The sequence below is a fragment of the Furipterus horrens genome, unplaced genomic scaffold (assembly GCF_987537825.1).
Source record: "Furipterus horrens unplaced genomic scaffold, mFurHor1.1.pri manual_scaffold_9, whole genome shotgun sequence".
Taxonomy (NCBI): Eukaryota; Metazoa; Chordata; class Mammalia; order Chiroptera; family Furipteridae; genus Furipterus; species Furipterus horrens.
The window spans coordinates 44,013,682-44,035,597 of NW_028327179.1; the positions used below are offsets into that span (position 1 = coordinate 44,013,682).

The 21,916-nt window shown below is 33.7% G+C and overlaps 1 protein-coding gene across 1 annotated transcript in view; it reads left to right on the forward strand.

Moving 5' to 3' along the window:
• The first annotated feature begins 2,482 nt into the window (after nt 1–2,482).
• LOC150001661 (cadherin-related family member 3-like) overlaps nt 2,483–21,916 on the forward strand; it is a 104,379-nt gene continuing 84,945 nt past the window's right edge. The window contains exons 1-6 of the mRNA XM_090286884.1: nt 2,483–2,516; nt 3,448–3,615; nt 10,294–10,464; nt 17,533–17,627; nt 19,208–19,330; nt 21,128–21,231. Coding sequence (XP_090143010.1) covers nt 2,483–2,516; nt 3,448–3,615; nt 10,294–10,464; nt 17,533–17,627; nt 19,208–19,330; nt 21,128–21,231 — 695 coding nt within the window. The remainder of the gene's footprint in view (nt 2,517–3,447; nt 3,616–10,293; nt 10,465–17,532; nt 17,628–19,207; nt 19,331–21,127; nt 21,232–21,916) is intronic.

The following is a 21,916-nucleotide window of genomic DNA, read 5'->3' on the forward strand; positions in this document are numbered from 1 at the left end:
GACCTAAGTACATTTTAGGGGGGGGAAATATTAGCTCATGGTAGCTTAACAACATTACTGTTAGCAAAATGTTAAAATTTTGTACCCAAACATGAGGTCAACATTATGCAATATTTTTAGCAATCTTGCAAATTAGGGGTACATTTGGAACCTGGCAAAACTTTACCAATTAACGATAAATGAATAGTAACAAATCCAAAAGTTCACATTTGATTGAGTTAATAGTAGTTATTTATGCAGTAGAAAATAGCTAAAAGAGCTCACATGAAATAACAGACAAAGTGAAATACACTGCTTTGTTAATGAACTTTTGGAAGATGTAGAGATATGTTAAAGATTTAAAGAAACAATTATTAGAACAAATCACTCATTGTGAGAGGTATGCACAATATTTGAATGAGAATTTATTTCCAACATGCCTTAGCTTATGTTACCTGTTAGATTCTAACAACAAAAAATTAAAAAATTGCTTATTTGGAACCACTAAAGGCTTTTGCAGGCTCAGTAATTGGCCTAATTCCAATATTGTTGTGTCTCAGGGAACAGGGAAGCCTAAAGAGATGGAGAGAGATGCGGGAATGTTTAGTCCATGGAACAGTCAAAACACACATAACATTTGTTGATTAACTTTGCCATTTTTTATGGGTGAGGTTTGTGGTGTCCCAAAACAATTACAATCATAACATCAAAGATCATTAATCATAGATCACCATAACAACTTTAATAATAATGAAAAAGTTCGAAACATTGTAGGAATTACTAAAATATGACCCAGAGACATGAAGTGAACAAATGCTGTTGGAAAAAATGGTGCTGATAGACTTGTTCTACCCACAGTTGCGACAAACCTTTAATTTGTAAAAATGACAAAATCTGCAATAAAGCCAAGTGCAATAAATCAAGGTATGCCTTGTATTTGAGAGGAATCTTTAGGATCTTCTCTATTTTTAACAGTCAAGAAATGTGGACATAAACTGAACTTTGACTTTGGCTAAGAAAGTATTATATCACACCATGTGAAAATCAGATTATCAGTAATAATAAAGTATATTCATTTGTTCTTATTCTAACTACTATTAAGGAATATAACAATCATTATATTTACATAGCTTATTATGTAAGATATAATTATTTTGAGTTTAATATGTAAAATCCTTCTTGTATGATTAATGGATAAAATGAATTTGTAAATAAAATAGTTTGATTTATCTTTAGTTTATTCTTTATCTCATTATAAAGTATAATTAAATAATATAATAATAAACATTAAAAATACATTACTTGTAATATTTTAAAGAGAGAAAAACACTTTACTGTAGTATATTTTATCATTTTGCAATATAATATTTATGATAATTAAAATATAATATGCGTAATATAATGTGATATATTTTCCATCCTTATATCATTTTATAAATTTTTTGTTTTTATCCTCACTCACAGACATGATCACTGATTCTAGAGAGAAAGGAAGGAAGAGAGGGCGAGTATCAATGTAGAGAGGAACATCTATCGGTTGCCTCCCATACACTCCCAGACCAAGGACAAACCCATAGTTCAGGCACTTGCCCTAAGCAGGAATCCATCCCATGGCCTTTTTTTTTACAGGGTGATGCTCCAACTAACTAAGCCACACCACCCAGGACTCTTTTAAATTTATTTCAATTTATGTTTATATTTTGTGAGCATATAATATGCTATGTTACATATAAATATTTTATAAAGATATTACTGAACACTTATTGAGAGACACCCACTAAAACTGTTTTACTAATAAAATGCTGTTATCAAAAGACTTTGTGCTTTCAAGCCTTATTTTATAAAAGCCAGTTCCTCCTTGAAAGTTTCTCTCTTTCCCTATTTTGGAAATGCTTCTTCCCTCTCTTTAAATTTCATGTGATTTTACTGAAACCTGTTACCTGCTATGCTGGGTGTAGTTTTTTCCTATCCACTATCTTTACTAGGTTGAAAATACTTAAGAATGGCTCTTAGTCACTTTGGAAGCTCCTTACTCTTCAGCAAAGTAGTGAATGCAGTTAGTTAGTGACACTCAGAAATATGTGTTGACTGAATCATCCTAAGGTTGTAAGTATCATGTTAAAAATATCTCTTCATCCTTTTACAGCACCTTTCGTTAGGTAAACAAGGATTAAAAAGCAAATCACCTGGGCTGCTTGCCAGAAGTTCTCCATAGGATACATCACATCAACTAAATACTTATAATTTAAATTGATGTTATATAATGATCTTGGCTGTGCTGATAATCTTCTCACCAAATAATTACCAATAACAGACAAAAACTGAAATATGACCTATGTGCATAATCACTCAATAAACAGAATAAAATGATTGGGTTCAGTGTTGAGTAACAATTTACTGACTGATAGGCTCAATTGTAATGAAGATTGAATTTGTATATATAGCCAAAGCCAAGCGTTTGTTAGCAGGCATTGCTGTGGACATGAGGAAAGCTGGTCTAGACATGGACATCTTAAGGATTTTACTAATATGCACAGGTTTGTTTAACTTATGATGTTTCCTTTGCTTTTAAGAAACTTAAGTTTACCTGTTAATTAAAGACTTTGAATTCCTGCTGAGATACTTTTAACTCATTGAATATTATTTTCTCATTCTCACTCAGTCTCTTCATGCATGTGCATGTGTTACTAAATCTTGGATTCTTTCAAACAGCATTTTACTTATTTTTTTTTCTTTAGGGTATTCTAGAGTAATTTGTTATATAAAAATCATTATATAACAATATTTTATGAAATATTATGTATTAGTATAGGACTAGTTTAAAACATTAGGCTTTTTATGTTACTTATATTTCTTTTTAGTCAAACTACATACTCTGGGAGTGAGTTACAGGATGTAGCTATTTCTGCATTTTGCTTCAGAGGCACAGCATAACACAATTTACAATGAGTCACAACTTAACCAAAAACAGAGCCCTCTTTTTTTTCTAATAAAAAGAAAAGCAATGAAAATAAGTAAATAAATGCAGAAAGGATGTTTCACTGATTTCTTTCAGCTAGCATTTTAAATTATAATACAACAAACTTTTACATGAAAAGTATAGCTTGTGTAACATGCAAAACAATTTGACTGAAATGATCAATAAACTAAAGTAAGAAATTAATGAAATTGGCTTTTAACTGAAATAGCCATTCTACATAATAGTTGTTCATGAAGGAAAAAATAAAGATGTAGGAAATCTGAGATCTCAATTTGTTCTTTATTTCAAGTTTGTTCTGCACAACACAAAAAAATATAGAAATATTAGTTAAAAATATTGACAGTATTAGATGAAAGTTCTTTCAAAATCACAGTTTTACTTATAAATATCATTTATAAGTAAACACATGGAATTACTATTGTTGAAGTTGTTCATTTTTATATTTTAATTTGGTTTTACTTAAAAGTCTCTCTGTGTTATCTCTTCAGTATTTTTATACATTGCAGCAGAAATCCAAATATTAATTAACCCAGTGAATTTGCCAGAAAACATGCTTCCTGGTACTCAGTTAAGTCGAGCTTATGATAAGGACGTAGCTGGAAAAGCAGACGCCTATCACTTTCTGAATAAAACAAAGGATTTTATCATCGATGCACGTAAATACATTTTAACATTATAATTTTTATTTTCTGCTTATTTTAAGATTCAGTCTTTAAAGAAAATTTAGTTAAACTTAACCATATGTTGTATTTCTGTGTTAAAACCTGTTAAGAGACAGTAACATAAACAATTTCTAAAGGAGCTTCTCATTACTTCCCTGTTCCACCTTCCTGATAGCCCAATGTCGCCACAAGTGTTTCTTGAAAGAAGAAAAAGATATTGTGCGTTCATTTGACGTGAGAGTCGCTCCATTCTTTTTAAGAAAAAAATAAGGTTTTTAAATAATAGGGAAAATGATCTAGAACACATAGTTTTTTAGTAATTTCAAAAAAAGGAATTAATTAATAATAATACAACAAACTTTTTGAAAGTTGAGCTGCTGTCTAATAAAACCGAGCATTCTTGATACTTGAATGTGAGTGATGTGCACAGGGAAAAGAAATAATGCACTTTATAAGCACTGTATTGTAAAGTGGAAAATGCGATGTCTTAAATAAAACTATTTAAAATTGGCATCATAAAGAATAACATGCAGAACAATTTGACTGAAATTCTCAATAAACTAAAGTAGAAAATTAATGAAACAGACCAAGGGAATGGAAATTTTGGGGACAAATAAGAATAAATAGTTCGGACAGGGAATGCATGTTGTGCTTTGTGCTCCCCTCAGCACCCTGTGCCTACCCAGGTGGTTTGCACAACAGGTAGTCAGTAGGTTCAAAGAAAAAGTGCAGCAACAAATTATTATGCTAAGTAAAATAAGCCAGTCAGAGGAAGACAAATACCATATGATCTCACTTATTTGTGGAATCGAATGAACAGAATAGAAACAGAGGCATGGACACAGGGAACAGACTGACAGCTGTCTGGGTGGGGGGTGGGGAGGACTGGGTGAGAGAAGGTGAAAGGGTTAGTGAAGGAATATATAACATAACCCATAGACATGGACAGCAGTGTGGTGATGGCCAGAGGGAAGCGGGGAAGAGGCAGCGGGGGCTAGGATGCCAGAGGCAAAGGAGAAAAGATGGGGGCAACTTTAAGAGCATAAACAATAAAAATAAAGTTTAAAAATATCCAAAATGCCTTTGTTTTTACAATCGATAATCCAACCAATGCCAATTACAAGTACAAATATGTTTCTAAATTCTTCTAAAATAGATTCCACCTATTTTCTTACCAGGGTGTTTTTACTCAGAATGCCATCTGTAAAAGAAACTAGATGTTCATTTTAAACTAAGGCTTAAGATAGCATAACCTTTGTCAAGTTTTCAGATAGCTATCAAAATGTGTATGCATTCACTTGTGTATTTTGCTCAGGAATTGTGAAAAATTGTCCAACTTAATTTTTATGAATTAAAACTCCATGGTTTGGGGAACAAGAATAGACAGTTTTTTGTCTCATTTGCAGCCCAACGTTGCTTCTGTTGAACTCTTGGCTTGTGGCTCAGCACAGTCCCACAGTCTGAGAACAAGCCCAACCCCTGTCCTCGGAAGTCCCATTCTAAGCTCTGTTAACTCATCTGCTGCCCCTCCTCTCAATAACTAGGACTGTACCCTAAAACCCCAAATTTAAAATATCTGAACAACCCTAGACCCTCTGTTTCCTCACAAGAAAGGTCAGGATACTGGAAGCCTTCCTTTGGTGGGAGAGTTTCTGATTCCTTGTGGTGTGGTCCACCTCCTCATGCTTTCTCATTGCCTGTGATTTAGACCTAAAGCTTTTTTGTTGTTGTTGTTCGACTTCTGCTGGGAGTGATACCACAGACCTTGGCCTGAATCCCAGAAGAAACCCCCATCTTCTTTGTACATCTCTTCCTTAATAATGTGGAAATATCTGAATCTAATTATATGAAGAATATGTGCCCACTTAAAATCCCTGTTTCTCACATGCTTGTTATCTTTGGTAATTGCCTAAGATGAAATTTCCTGCAAATACACATTTATCCTCTTCTCTAGTCTCATCCCCATACTACTCCAAGCTGCCTCTCCCTTAACCTAATCTCTTCCTCTTGCATCTTTCAATTATGTTCTGTGAAATCCCCATGATGTGGCAAATGTAAATTTCTTACATTCTTAACCTCTTGTGTGACATTGCTCTACTTTTTGTTTTAACTGGAATTTGTTGTCCTGTGGGGCAACCACAGCAGGCTTCAAGCTGATGTTACTCACTCGCCCACACAGCTCATCTCTCTGAATCGGAAAGTGGGAAGTCAGCATTCTTCTGGCCCCCTGAGGCTGATTCCTGATCAGTAACTGTACTCTGATCCTCTTCAGAAACTTGCTTGCTCCTTACAAAACATACTAATCACTCCCTGTCTAGCTCTGGTATCACTCATCGTGTTTCTCCCTATCTCAGTTTTGCTACCATCTCTTGGGTTACTTCAATATTCACATTATGGCCCATCCAGCATGTTCAGTCTCTCTGTCTTCCCTGGTGTAAGCCCTGTCCCTAAATCCATGTGACTTTAAAATACGCTTCCATTTACGCACTCCCAAGGCCAAAGCCAGAACCTCATCAACACCTAGAACAACTCTTCTTCCCTACTATTAAGTTCAGACATGTCACTGCTATACTTTTTCCATCTTTTCATTCAGTTTTCCCTACTAGGTTGTTTTGTTGCTATCATGAAGGCCACAAATCCATTGATTCATTTTCTTTCTATAATTCACCTCTTCTCTTTACTTCTCTATCTAGTATTATAATTCATCTGTCAACCCTTCCTTGACAATATTCTCAGGTAACTTGCATTGTTCTATAAATTTTACCTAGGAAAACTCCAACAATAGTTGATGTTCCCTGTTATTCCTGGGTTGATGAGTTTTGTTAGAGAAAACCACATAAACCAGTATATTAACACTAAATTTCACTTGGACCGATATACTTTCTGGTAATCCTTCAAAATTTCTCTAGTTAGATCTCCTTTTTATTTGCCAACTCGGCTATTTGAAATTCTCTTCAATTTCATTTCAAATCTCCTACTCACCTAAAATCTCTTCTCTTGTCAGGTGAACTTAGCTCATGTATTTGAAAAAAATAATATAAGCAATCAGGAGAGTTTCCCACTGTTGTTACCTACAGACGGTTGGTTCTTTGTCATCTAGCCCCTTCTTTTTGCTGTTTTGTCACAAAGAAAGATGCATCCTTTCTTTCACTTACTTCTATTTCTTTCAACTTTGTTCTGAGTTCCATATTTTTCCCCTCGTCAGAGATCTTGCTGCATGACTTTTACCCTTTTCCTGATATTTTTTCTTCCTTTCTTTGGTTCCTTTCAATAAAATTTTAAGTACCCTTTTAAGCCTTTCCTATGCTAATAAGACCCATTCTTGATTGACATCCGTCTTCTTTTATTGTCTTCCTTTTGACATTTTATAGACCATGTCTTGTTTCTTACTAGTCGAACATCTTTAAAGAATTTTCTACACCACTTTTCCATTCCTGCACCTTCCATTTATTCTTGAACAGAGGTCAGTTTGAATATTGACACATGACTCCACCAAGACATGTCACCATAAGTAGTGATCTTCTTTATTGTTCAATACAATACTATGTTTCAGATTTTATTTCATATAATTTCTCTAACATTTAGCACATTTAGCAACATTCCATGTTTTTGAATCATTCTCACCCTCTGATTCCTATGACACTATATTCTGGCAGTTTTCCCCATCCTTCTGTCGCTGGCCTTCTCCTGTCCCTCCTGTCCCTCCTGTTCCTCGTTCTCCTTCTTGATCTTCTTTTTTGACCTGTGTTCTTTCTCTATTCTGTATGTTTGTGTTTTTCAGGGCTCTCCCGGTGTTCTTTTCTTCACACTGCACATTCTATGTGAGGAATCTCAGCTATCCCCTGATTACAATGACAACACGTATTCTGATGATCCCAAATATATATACAGACCACAAACGGCATGACTAAACTCCAAACCAATATGACTAATCTATAAAAATATTTACCATTATATTCAATTGAATTATTCAAATCTAGACTGGTTATTTTGTCCCAAAATCTACTTCTACTTTAACCATTATGGGTTTAACATAAAGCTATTCTCTTGAACGCAGCCGATCACTAAGGCATATAATCCTTGACCCTACTAGTCAATATGCAAGATGTCGATTCAACACGGGAGGAGACAGATACCGTGTCACTCCCGAGTCGGACTGCACAGCCATTCTCGGCGGTGCAGATAGACTCTTAAGAAGCTACACCATCGTCTCTCGAGACGGACGGCTGCCGACGACGACTAGTCAATATCTACTGTTGGTGCAGGACATTACAGACATCATCATATGTGGTAAATTTTGTTAGCTTTCTTTCAGAAAACTGTGTGACAGGCATGCATATTGACTTCTTTTGTTACACCTTCTACCTCTGATCAATCACCAAATCCTGTGCATTTTAAAGGTTTGAGATATTTATCTCATCTCCATGAACACTATGTTGAGTTACTTCCCCAATACTTTTCTTCTAGATTTTTATACCTACCTCCTCCTCATTAATCTCTTTGCCTCCTGACTTCTTCCACAATTTTCTCTTCAGTGACTTGATAATTTTATTGAAGTATAAACAGGATCATATCACTATAATTGTTTGATCTCTATATCTATCTATCTCTCATCTCTCTACTATCTATCATCTACCACTATCATACCACTTATAATTCTTTCATGGAATCCTACTTTCCTCAAGGTAAAATCCAAAATCTTTAAACTGACACAACAGTCTCCAAAAGATGTAGCTCATTTTTATCTCTCCAGACTCAAAAAATATCACTCTCCATATAACACTGTATATTTTAATCAAAATATGCATCTTCTAATGCTTGAAACCTCTTCTACCTATGGGCCTTTGTGCAATCATGTCATTTTTTTCTCCTTCATACTTCTTCACCTAACCAACTCCTTCATATTTATCAGACATTAGTTCAGAAATAATTCCCTCTTGGAAGTAATTTCAGCATCCATCCTGCTTCCAACATTAGGTAAAATACTCTTCTTATTATTTTAAAATCACTCTTTAGTTATTTTATTTCCCTGGTTATATCCCTCAGGCAAAAAGACTATGCATGATTCATTTTTTTTATGTCTTGATTGTATATCTGTATGCATGTTCCTACACTAAAAGATTCTTAGTTGTATTTCTAATTCTTCCAACTCTTCAAATCTGCATGCCCCCATATATCAGTTTTCTGGAGTTGCATACCAAACCACTCCAAAATATAGCTGTTTAAAACAACACTGAATTTTATTTTTCATAGTTCTTTGGGTTTAGATTATTAATTTTTTCCTGCCCCCCCACCTTTTTTGGTTCTGCTTGTATTCACTCATAAGGCTGAATTCCAAAAGTTTGTTCATGTCCATTCCAGAGGAAAGTTCACGTTAACTTCTGAAACCTCGTCTGTCACCCTCTAGCCCCTATATGAATCCAACTGATTCTATCGAAACAAAAGTTGTTAATACATCATCAATACTAATACTGGGACTCTTCCACCCTTGTGTCTTTGACACCAAAATTAGGGCTAAAATATCTTGCTTTGGGTAGAGGGGGCAGGAGAGACTCACAGGATTACTCAGTCAAGTTTTAGTGCCATTATTCTGGCTGGAGAAAACCTATTAAGAAATATTATAATAAACAGCCACCGAGTGGCTGAACCTATTAATATTCTCTACAGGTTTGATCCAACGCCACACTTTGAGATTGTTTACTGTTTATTTGATTTTGCTTGACTAATCACTCCATACATTTTTTTTAAATGCAGCAATAATTTAAATGAAATTTATTTGTTACAGAGAAACAGTTTTTGGTCTATATTAAATCCATTGCCTAATATTGGTTTGTGTATATATATTTAGAAAGAGTTGCTTATGGATAATAGTGACTTTCCCATAATTAAGGATAATATTTGCTCCCTCTGCTTTTGTGCTTTCTAAGAATATCCCAAATATTTTTAAAAGATATTCTTTGTTAGAAACTGTTGACTGTCTTTAAAAATGCCCAAATTTAATGGAACTAATCTTGCCCACAATGATAATAATACAACAAAATATTGTTTATATTAGTATCTTTGTTTTCTTCCCTTTACTTATACCTTTGATTCTTGTCTTTACTTAAAACAGTTAATTATTTTATATCCAGGTCTTAGGCTAGTCCAGCAGGGAATTGATTGCTCTGAAAGTAAGTAGTGTATAAAAATATCTTTTTGGAGGTAGAATGCATGCCTCCTTTGAAAACAGACATCTTTGTGATAAAGTTTACTTGGGTGCCAGCTCAAAATTATACCGATCCTACTTCATGATTTTAAGTAAACTCATAATGACTAATGAAGTTTGATTAAACAAACAATTGTTTTTCCCTGTTAATAAAAAGTAGGCATGTATTTTGATCACAATATAATCTCTGTTACTCATGGTCTTTGTAATCTTTGGAAGTGGTTTTTAATGAAAATGTTTGAAAACAAAATACAGTTTAATAAAAAATATATTTACTAAAAAGAGAAGTCTAAATTGTAACATTTAAAAAATAAGTCAACTTAGCATTTTGTGTTTATTTGGCTATTTTAAATCTTTGTGAGATAGCAAAAAAAAAAAGATCTGTAATTCTAAAATTTTTCAAGACTCAAAAAATATGTTTCTAAATATTTGTGTGAATTATAATTCATGGATTATCTCTTAACTAGGTTCTGGGATAATCACTTCTACCAAAATTTTTAATTATGAAACTGATCCCAGAAGGTTTCTATTGATAGTTGATACTGGAGGGTTTCTGAGACATGTTTTGACCATTAATATCATTGATGTTCCGGAACCTCCAGACTGTACTGCTGATCCGCAGTTTGTTTTAGGCACAGGTATGTTACATCATCTTCTTATGGTTTACTTTTAACAGCTATTTATAATGAAGAGAACAGGCACATTTTTCCAGCCTGACATTCTAGTGACTTTTTAGTATGTATATAATGTGTGTTCATATAAGTATACAAAAATATGCACAAATAGTCATGTATACAAGAAAACATATAATCTCTCAATTGAACTGTTTGGAAAAAATATATGTATTTGCAAGGTAGAAATTCTTACTCCACAATTAAGAGGTTAAGGACCAAAAAGCAAAACAAAAAACAAAAAAACTAAAAAGAGAAATATAGATTCTTCTAAAGACTTGTAAAAAAAAAATGAGGCAGGAGAGAAAAACAAATAAATAAAAGGCTTTCACAACTTAATACATAAATTTAAATCTTTACCTCTGAAACTGTCACAAAGAGTAATTGATCTTTATGGTTCAAAGGGTAATTGCATACTATAAGAGTAAATAATGTGTGTGTGTGTTTGTATGTGGGGGTTGACAGAGTCACAGACATAAGGGAAGTTTTCTCTAAAGAACTGACAATACTTTAGGTCCAAACTCTTACCTGAGTAAATAAGCAAGAAGTGAGGGAACAGTGTTTCACGTAGAAGGAACTGAATGTACAAGTGCCTTGAGGCAGGATAACACAGGGTAAGAAGAACTGAAAGTCTATGGTGATTGAAAAGGAGATAGCACTAAGTAATATGATTCAAAATGATTCTTGAAAGGTAAATGTTGGTCTTTGCCCTAAGGGTGTGGTAATTCTTTTAAATATTTTAAGCAGACACTGTGTTTTAAATAGAAACATTTGGTTGACTGTAGAGAAAGATTTGAAGAGAACAAACATTGAAAGATAGCAACAGATTTTATAAATGGCCATTTAATAAATATTGTGGGTTTTGAAGGCCAAAAGGCAAAATCAGGGACATTATTTATGCAGTACTTGCAGAACAATGTAGGAGACAAATGTATATAAATTTTTATTTTCAAAATTAAAAAATATATAATAGTATCAACAACTGGTTAAATTTTTTATAATAGAGGTCTCCTAATGAGAAAAATAAATTTGTTATTTTAGGAGGATAAATTTCCTTATATTGGGTGGAAGGGTTAAATGACTCGATATCTGAGTGGTTTTCCTTGCTTGGCTAACAAATAAGCCACTCGGAATCTTATTTTGGTTGTAGCCTAATATTGATTTATTTTTGTGAATAAAATCAGTTATCATTGAATATTTTGTTTTATAATTTTTATTTTTTCTGACGATTATTATTCTGCTAAATGGGAATATTGTGATGACTGCTTAGTCTTACAATGCTGCTGTTCATCATATTCTTTTATCACAGCTGTAGTGACTTTATACAGTAAACACAATGCTTTGCTACATAATTCAATAACCAGATAATCTGCACTCTATATGTTTTAAAAGTGCAGCATTCAAAGTTCATTTTCCTCTTCTTGTTTAGCCATGGTAAGTAACCATGGTAATAAATAATAACTTGGTATTTACAATGCTGTTATGACTGGACTACTGTAATTTATAGTATATGAAGTAAGGATCAGAGAAGGAAAACTCTGACTCCAAAAAACCTCCGCTGCCTTGCGGCATACCTCTTCAGGGGAAAGGCTAAGGGAGTAAACCCCGACAGAAAATCCGGAGCCGGAGTCCCTAAGGCGGTTTGACGTTGTAGTCAACACCGGCAACTCCTGCGGCGCACCTGAAGCCAAGCTGTATTGACTCCGTCTTTCCCTTGGGCCCTTCAGCTGCGAAGAGAGGGGGGGTCTGCTGCATGGGCAACAGCAGACCCTCCATATCACCCTGCCCAGGCTCTGTAGCTTCAGCTTCACTGGAGAGGACACTCCAGCGTCATCACAAGATGTCGATTCAACACGGGAGGAGACAGATACCGTGTCACTCCCGAGTTGGACTGCACAGCCATTCTCAGCGGTGCAGATAGACTCTTAAGAAGCTACACCATCGTCTCTCGAGACGGACGGCTGCCGACGATGAAGTAAGGAGAGCACCATATATGGTTTCTATCACTATTACCAAGCTGCCAGCATGGTAAGATACGGCAATAGACAATATGTAAACAATTGGGTGTATATGTTTTCTGTTACATTTTATAAACAGTGAAATTTGAATTCTAAATAAATTTCACATCACAAAATATTATTTCTTTTGACTTAAAAAAAACATTTATAAATGTAAAAACCATTCTTAGCTTATAGACCATATAGAAACAGGGAACAGTCTAGATTTGGGTCATGGATGGTAGTTTGAAGAGCTATGGAATAGAGAGAGAGGACTGTCAGTTTATTTCAGTAATTCAGGAAAATAATGGTGTAGTTTGGCCTGGGAAGGTTATGGAGATAAAGATAAAAGAATAGTATGGAGATATTTGAATAGTAAATGAATCTGATCAGATTACTGGGGAGGAGAGGGAGGGTCCATAGGAGTTTGCCAATGGTAAACAGTCTAGGACAGGATTGGCTCAGAAGCTGAATGCCTCCAGAGCACATGGAATTTAGGCTAGAAGATTTGAAATAAAAGAGGGCTAGCTAGCTCTCTGGCTTGGGGGCTCTTGGGCTCTGGCTCTCTGACTACCTCAAGAATGCCTGGATACTCATTCTGCAGCAGCCTGCATTTCCCGACCGGTGGTAGTTTGGATGGGAAGGAACACCAGGCACAGCTTAGGATTGGGCTGGCCTGACAGAGGGTGGCAGGTTTATTCTTTGGGCATTCTACCTCTGAGGTAGAAGCCTGCCATGCTTCTGAAATTGTATAACTTTTTAATTCTATGTTGTTTTACTTTGTAAACTAACGCTATAGAAATAGATAACTAAAAAACAGGGGGAAAATGCAAAGAGAACACAGGTATTAGAGTTTAGCCTTAATTGATAGGTTTAAGTGATTACAGCTGTGACGTTATAGGCCTAAGTGACTAATTCTTGTGGAAAGCTGTTATTCCAAAATTGTGAAGCTTTTGAATAAAGACTCCTTTCCTTTATCTCAAAATCTTGCCTCTGGAAATTTGCCTAGAGGGTGGCTATGGGCAACAGCCATCCCCCATTGCTGTTTGGTAACAGCTTAAATTAATATAAAAGAAGAGTAGAAGACTTTGAGGTTTCTGATTTACATAAATGGTTTGGAGATCCTCAGTTAAGATAGAAAAATCTAGAAATAGACCAAATTTGGAGAGAAAAAATATGAGATCACTTTTGAACATCTTGTTTTCGATGTCTTTGTTATATCAAAGGAGAGTTTAAGTAGTTGAGGTCAGAGGGTTTGCCTAGGGCTATAAATGTTTTGTAATTAAAACCATGGATTTGGATGAGATTATTCAGCCAGAGAGTAGAGAAGCAGAAGAAGGAAGGGCTTAGAGCCAAACCTTGAGGAACTGCTACACTCAATGATGTGAGGAAGAAACTCAGCCTGCCAAGGAGAATAAGGAGCAGCTAAACTGGTGGTGGGAAAAAAAGAGAATTATGCCCCAAATGGCAAAGGAAGAGTGTTGAAAGGAAGCACCAGTGGTTAGTAGACTTGAATTCCATAACCAAGTAAGACAAGGTATTAAAATTTCCATTGTATTTTGTTAGTGATATGGGGATAATGATAACTAATGAGCCTACTGAGAACTATTTTATTGGCATTAACAGGGGTGGAGGCTAGAATGCAGCAGAATGAGAAGTGAGATTGTGAAAATAAAAGCCATTTTTAAAAGAAATTTGCATGTAAAACTGTAGAGACAGTGGTGGCAAATCCATATTGAATTAAGAGTTTTGTCTGATGCAACTGGTTTAAAGGGAGACTTTTGGGTAATTTTACAAACAAATGGGGACAGTACATTTGAATGGACAGTTGAAGACACATGAAAGATAAAATAGGAGGGAGACAGGATCAAAGTTTAGGTGAAATCAATTAATCAAGCATGTATTAGTCTCATCTATCATAAAAAATTTTTACGCCAATCTTTATACTTTCAATTTATTTTTATATTTGGCGAGTTCCAAAATTCCTTGAAACTTTAAGCTTTCTCCTTTCAGATGGTACTGTCTAATCTCTGAAAAAGTGCTAGTGAATTGAGGGTCTCAGTTTATTTGAGTGTGTGCCTGAAAGAAATTTTCCCTATAATTTCAATTAAAATATAGTATTTTTGAAGGTATGCATTATTACCCTTTGATGTGAAAAGTTATCTATATAAACTATAATTTGTAAAATATATATAAGAAAATGTTAAATTATTTTGAAATTTGAACCATATAAACTAAAACCAATATTTTATTTAATTAAACTGCCATATTAAGTACCTTTTAAATTAATTATAAAAATAAACTAGGAATTTTCTATATGCATCTCTATTATATTGTACCAAAATATCACATTCATTTCTTTAAAAACTATAAAGGGACAATGGTTACATTCAGAAATAAAATGTTTATTATATTGATGCAAAAGTATTATTTTTTCTAATTTTGATTATTAAAGGCAATGCTCTCTGATAACAATGTGCAGTTATTTTTCAAAGCAAACACGTCCATACATGGTTCAATAATGATATTGGCTATGATTGTGAATAAATAACTAGAATACTTGCAGTTCGTTTGTTTGTTTTGTTTGTTTGTCTTTTTCCCTTGATCAAAGAGTAATACTCTAAGCAACCTCTCCAAGCCCTCCTGGATGTACAACCCCTTCTGTGTCACACTGAGAACCCGAGTCCTCATTTTCCACTCCTAGTGTTGGCTCTGTCTAGGATATGTGGAGGTAAAAGTGTGTACTCAAGAAAGACAGAATAGGTTGGTGGCTAACAGAGGCAGCAGGTTATTAAGTAGTTACCTGAGATTTGAAAAGCAATCATAAGGATTTTGTCTGATCTGAACATTTAATGGATATCCAGGAACCTTGCCAAGTCTGATTTTCCCAGGCAAAATTTTTTAGAGGTACTCAGAAGTTGTAGAAAAATCCTATAGATTTGCAATGATTTTTTTTTTGTGCCAAGAGAAAAAGCAAGATCAGCTGTGTAAATGCCACAGAAAAGTAAAATAAGATGAATTCTAAGTATCTATTGGGTCCAACAGCCTGGAGGAACCCTTCGATGACTTTTTGGGAGAAGTTTCACTGTTTGTAGTGGGGGCAGAACCTTTAGTGGAGTGGACTAAAGACTTAGTGGGAGGTAAAGAAATATAAAAAACTCCAACCCTAATGGGCAGGAGAGAGACAAGACAACCATAAAAATGTGCTCCGAGTCAGATTGCTCCTCCTCCTCCTTTAAAAAAAAAATGGAAATGCTAACAAAATGTTGACAGTAGTGAGGGAGTATTTGAAAATGAAAGATAAAGTCAGAGTCAAGTTCCTGAGAAAGTGTAAAAGAGGAGTCACCTCCTAGTGCATGGGGATTATCATTAATGACTTTCCTTTCACTATACAAGGAGGAAAAAAGGTGCAAATTAGTAAGGTTGTGGATCTTATGGGAAAAGGTGAGCTATTCTAGTCCAATTGTTCCTATTTATTCTGTGCAGTAAGAAGAGAGCTTTGCTATGGGAAATAGGAGAAGGGACGGGGTAAGAAGTTTGGGACAAAAGGACAAGTTTTGAAATAATTTATGTTTAGAAAGTTGAATAAATAGAATAGAGACTTGCTTAAGAGCATTGAGGATCCAATACTCTTATTCTTCTATTAATTTTCTTGCATTTAGTTGCTCAGGCTTATCTTTATAAAGTATCACTAAATTTGATATTTATTTAAATGGTAAACAATGTAAAATAATTTAAATCAAATTTTCAGATTGAGTCAAAAACAAATTATAGATGCACACCTTTTACTTCATTTATTGTCCTGTTTAAAAATATTTATCTTAAAATCACTTTTTATTATTTATTTGCCTTTAAAAAAATAAATTTGGGGTGCATAAAACGATATTTTTTTAACCTATATATCTCCCAAACATGGTACTTTCAACATAATAGAGAAGTAAGTCGACACACTTTTACGTACCCTTCTTGGAAACAATTTTACATCAATCTTAGGCCTGTAGTTTGCTTTCTCTTTTCTCTTTCCCACAGCTTTTCTGTGTTACCCTTTGCAAAACACAAGGTCTCATGGTTAGATGGAAACTTGAGAGGCTGTTTACCAGGATTTGCTGAATTTGTTTCTTTTCTTTTTAAAAAAAAACTTAACTTTATTATGAAATTTGGTCAGATTCTATCTTCAAGTTACACTGAGGGCAGGCTTTTGTGTAATTATGTTTCTTCTTTTTTCTGTATTTTTTTGAGAAAATATGCTTCTAGGCAAGTGACCACTGTCCTTATTATCTTACTGTCTTCACTTACCTCCCAATCTCCTGGGCACTCATTTTAAATGTAATTACATTAGAAAAGCAGATCAATTAAATATAGTTGGGCAACTTGTTAAAATTTAAATTTATTATAATGTATAAATTTGGTGCTAAATGTATGTAAGGAATAGAAAATTATAAAACGTCTTATTACCCAGCTTGAATTAAACTCTCAAACTCATACTGTATGAACTATAATAAAGCAGAGAGAGACCAGAAAAACAAATAAAGCAATTGACCTGAGTCTTTGTTGGGTCCACTCCTTCTGTGTTGTTTGTAATTTGGGTTTTTACCTGTGGTCAGGGCTATGGGAACATGTTAGAAGGGATGTGAGAGTTGAAAGTCCATCAGTTGTCTGCAAATGTATTTCTGATAAAGAATTTCTCCATGCATAACTCCATCAGGTTTAGAAATTGAAGTATAAGAATCTTTTGTGAGGCTCCCCACTGGATCCCCACGTGGCCGTCTGTCAGTATATATGTCATGCTCTTCTTTAAGCTATAGTTGCCACAGACAGAGCCAGGAAGTAAAGAAAGGCCCTACATAAGAGCAGGAAAGATGATAGGAAGCCAAAAAGAAAACTATAAAAAAAGAAAAATACATAATATATTAAAATGTTATCTGAAACCCACCATACAATCAAGAATTAGTATTGTTCTGTTTTTAGTATATAAAAAGCTAATGAATATGTCATATACTTTAATTTTTGGTGTAACATGTTGATTTTTGCTTCACAGCTACCTTAGAAATTGATGAAGACTATCCATTATTTCAGCCCATTTATAGAGTGACAGCCACAGATGAGGACTCTTCAAATGGTGATAGAATGATGGTAAATGGTGATGATTGTGTGAGATATATATTTATCACTTTGGCATACAGTGCTATGCTTTGAAAATATTTCTCAAGAATAATTAATATATTTAATTTGATAATTAGAGTACAAAGAAGTTGATGACAACTATAGCACAATATTTGTGTTAATGTTAGAAATAGCATTTTAAGAAGAAGAATTGTTTTCATGTGTACAAGATAATTATGTGACTTCTATTGGAGATGGGCATCTGATAGGAAGTTGTCAATGCTGAGTTGAAACTGGGGCTTTGCCTTTTGGATGCTATTGAGTACTACTTCACTTCTCTAACTATTTCAATGACACATGTGAATGTGATTATATTTTAGATGTTTCAGTATCCTAATTACTAACTGTAAGACTTGCTTTTCTCATAATTGATTCATGGTTGTAAAGTCTTAGAGATTTGGCACAATAAAAAGAACCTATAAAGCTCTATCTGGAGAATTTAGTGGTATATTGCACTAAAAAAGCGTGCTTGCTCTGCAGCTGTTCTTTTTAAACATGTATTGGAAGAGTTTACTACTTTTAATTTAGTAACTCACAGTATGAAGTCATGGAGCATTGAATGGGGGTGAAGCACTGGATCTGTCAGGGGACTTGGGTCAAGGAATAGCTCTCTACCACTAATCTGATGTGATACTGGGGAAGTCACTTAATCCCTGTTGCCCTTGATTTCCACAGCTAACCTTCAGTGATAGATGGGCTCTAGTCAGTCGAAGTACTCAACATCCCTGCTCAAAAATATTGTGTTGTAGACCAGCCAATATCAAGTTAGCATGAAATTATTAAGAAATATGAGACCTTTTCTATAAGTCTTTTCAAGAAATGCAAAAAATAACCTATGATCCAGTTGAAAATAGTTATTTACAATTATATCATTTGCAGGAATAGGATAGGGACACAGCAGGTGATTATTTTAAAATTTAATGTTTTGAGAATTACTGATAGTGTTAAAGGCTAGACCTTTATCAGATTACAAAAATATGCACACATAAGTGAACTTTTCTTTAATCAAATTTTACCTCATCTCAAATTAAATTTATTTTCAGATAATTTTGTGAATATATATCTACTCTCACCTCTTCTCAGAGGTGATGGCAAATAAATAATAGAAAAAATAAATTAAAAACTTCATATTCAAGTGAATTAATATTTGAAACTGGTTTATATCATTGTAATTTCTGTTTTGCTTCCTAAAATTCAAACAGTGACAATGAATTTATTTTGTATATTCTTTCAGAGTTGTATTAATGTACAGAAATAGAATTAAGTGTTTTGAAAAATCTCTTAGAAAAATACATATGGTGTTATGCAGCTCTATAAAAATATAAAAAATCTTTTGGTTGTGTTAATATACTAAACAACTTTCTTTTTCTGTATTTTGCATCATTATATGCTAGTGTTTTTAATACATGCTAGGTCATAAAGAAAGTCAAATTAATCACTATGAAAATAGAGAACTTTTTACATATTTGCTTTATTGTTATATCTAAATAATCTTTCCAAATACCTTTTCATTTATTTTGGTGTGAGTAATGCATATTGTGATTTTCTAGTACTCCATTGAGACACAGTTATCTGGACCAAAGAAAGGAGCAAATTCTTTTGGAGTGGATTCCGTAAGTGGCATTGTTAGCTTGACGGGCAACGATACCCTGGATTTTGATGCTGGATATCATGTAATTAATTAATTAATTAATTATTTTATAAAGAGTGACAGGAAGTTTTTATAATGTTAAACTCTGCCTGAAAAGTTAAACACATTAATTTAAAGGGAAGTAATGATTAGTGTTATTCATCTGTGAGAATTAGAGCAGTTAACCAAAAGTCCAGATCTAGTCCTTGCACTTACTCAAAACATACAGATCACATCTTTTTAGATCTTCCTGAAGAAGTTTACGCTACATGAGATAAGCCATTCAGAGAAAGACAAATACCATATGATTTCACTTATGTGAAATCTAATGAACAGACCGGACTTACAAGGAAAATGGGGAGTGGGATGACAGCTAGTGGGGAAGAGATGAGGGGGTAGAGATTGAGCAAAATGAGAAAGGACTCACAGGCATGGACAACAGTGTGGTGATTGCTCGAGGAGTAGGTGTAAGGGGATTAAATGGTAATGGAATAAAATACAGTAAAGATTAAATTAAAAAATAAATAAAATAACAAAAAATAAGAAAAAACATTTTAAGTAGCTTTCTAACCAGGAAAACTAAATCAGTAAACCAATAAAATTTAAATCCTTCTGAACATTAAAGAAATGAAAGAAACTTAAAACATTAAAACTTTCACATTGAAACTATTTGAACATTGATATTCTGTCCCACTTAATATTAACAAAACATGTAAGTAGCTAAAGTAAGATAAGGTGGAAAATATAAAAAACTAATATAAAATAGAGACTATGCTGCTAAGCAGATATTTAGGAGAAAGAAGCATTAATAATTGAAGATGATCTCAACTTTCTAGACTAAAAGAACAGAAACGGTGGAGGAAAGTCAATGATTTCAGTTTCAATTTGGATATACTGAATGTTACAGGATGGTGGAGAAGCTAATGACACCTATCTATAAGCAATTTGTGTGGCAGACTACAATATGAGGTTAAAACTAGGTAGATAAAAATGGGATATTATACATATGAGCCACATACTAAGCAGTTCAGCTCCAAATTTAAAGCCATTTCTTGCCTCACTTCCACTACTTGTCTTGACTCACACACTCAACCACACTTACGCTAAGTTCTTTTAAAACCTACTTCATTTTTCCACTCCACAGCTCACCGGTTCATTTAAGACATTTGATATGTTAGTACCCACCCAAGAGACTTCAGTGCACTCACTATCAGCTTATTCAGCCCAGGCTCGTCCTGTACTGTGTGAACATTTATTGAAAGTTTGCATAAGAATGGTTTTAGTGGATATCTTACTGCCTCAACAGCGTTGTTTTTTTTTTTTTTCCTCAAAAGGATACTTGCTGATACGTATGAATAAATAATATCTAATGGGTCAGATGTGTGACAGGAGGGTGAGGGAAGTAGTTGAGATGTGATAACATTCTCATTTCTTGAAGTTACCTCCTTCCTATTTTTGTCCCAAAGAGTAATTCGTTGTCCAGTTTCTAGAGTTTAGCATCAAACAGACTGCTTGTAAATAGCTTCAGTGTATTGCACTTTAGATTTATGATTGAATCTGGGATTTATTCACTATCTTTTTGTTCAATTTAAGCTATATTTAGGTATACAGCCAAGTTACACAGACCTTCGAGTAAAATAGTGCTATATAAAATGAAGCTGCTTAGAAATATACAGCTAATCTAGCTAACTAAGGAAGCATATATTTCTTTTAACTGCCTTGAGAAAATAAAAAGATATATCAAATAGAAGAAAAATTAAAAAAAAAACAACTACCAGGAAGCATAAAGATATCTATTATCAAATAGTGTATTGTAAAATTTTTAAAAACTCTTTTCCAGGTCTTCCAGCTTGCACTGAGAGCAACAGATAGAACAGGTCTGTTTTGTCAAGGGACACTAATTATCAAAATCAGAAACATAAATGATGAGAAGCCTCAATTTGAGTAAGCCTATTTATTTTAAAGTATAATTATAAAAATGACTATCTAAACTTTTCACATGTGATAATTAATAACAATAAAAAGATCATGTAGTTATATAGAAAACAGTTTATGTTGTAATATTAAAAATCTATGATTCTATATCCATGATTGATACATATACTGATAGATAGTAAAATACATACTAGAAAATACTGTAAAACAAATGTAGAAATGATCAACATTGTAATATGGTGAAATAATTCTTGGGTGCTTTTTCTCTTTTGTTGTTTTTCCCAAAAGATTTTATAAAATTCTTAGATCACTTTTTAATAAATACATTATTTTGAAATAATAAAATATTTAATTTAAATGACTTTACTTCCATACTCTGAAATAAAATTGTGGCATTCAAAAACATTTGCAGTTTACAAATGTCTGTTAAGTGCTATTTTATACTTCAAAATGTAGCAATCAAATATATTACTACAATCTAAGAATAATCAAATATTTTATTATTTTATTTTTTCATCAACATTTGCCCTCCATATACCCTCTTCCACCTCCATGCCCCCAATAAAATCTTTTTAAATTGATAATGAAAAAAAGAAAAATAGTAGTATTCAAATATTTTTTCTTCTATCACTAAGTTATATCTCTAGATGAAGGAGAGTAATTCATTGCTGAGTCCTCAAATTCCCTTTAACTT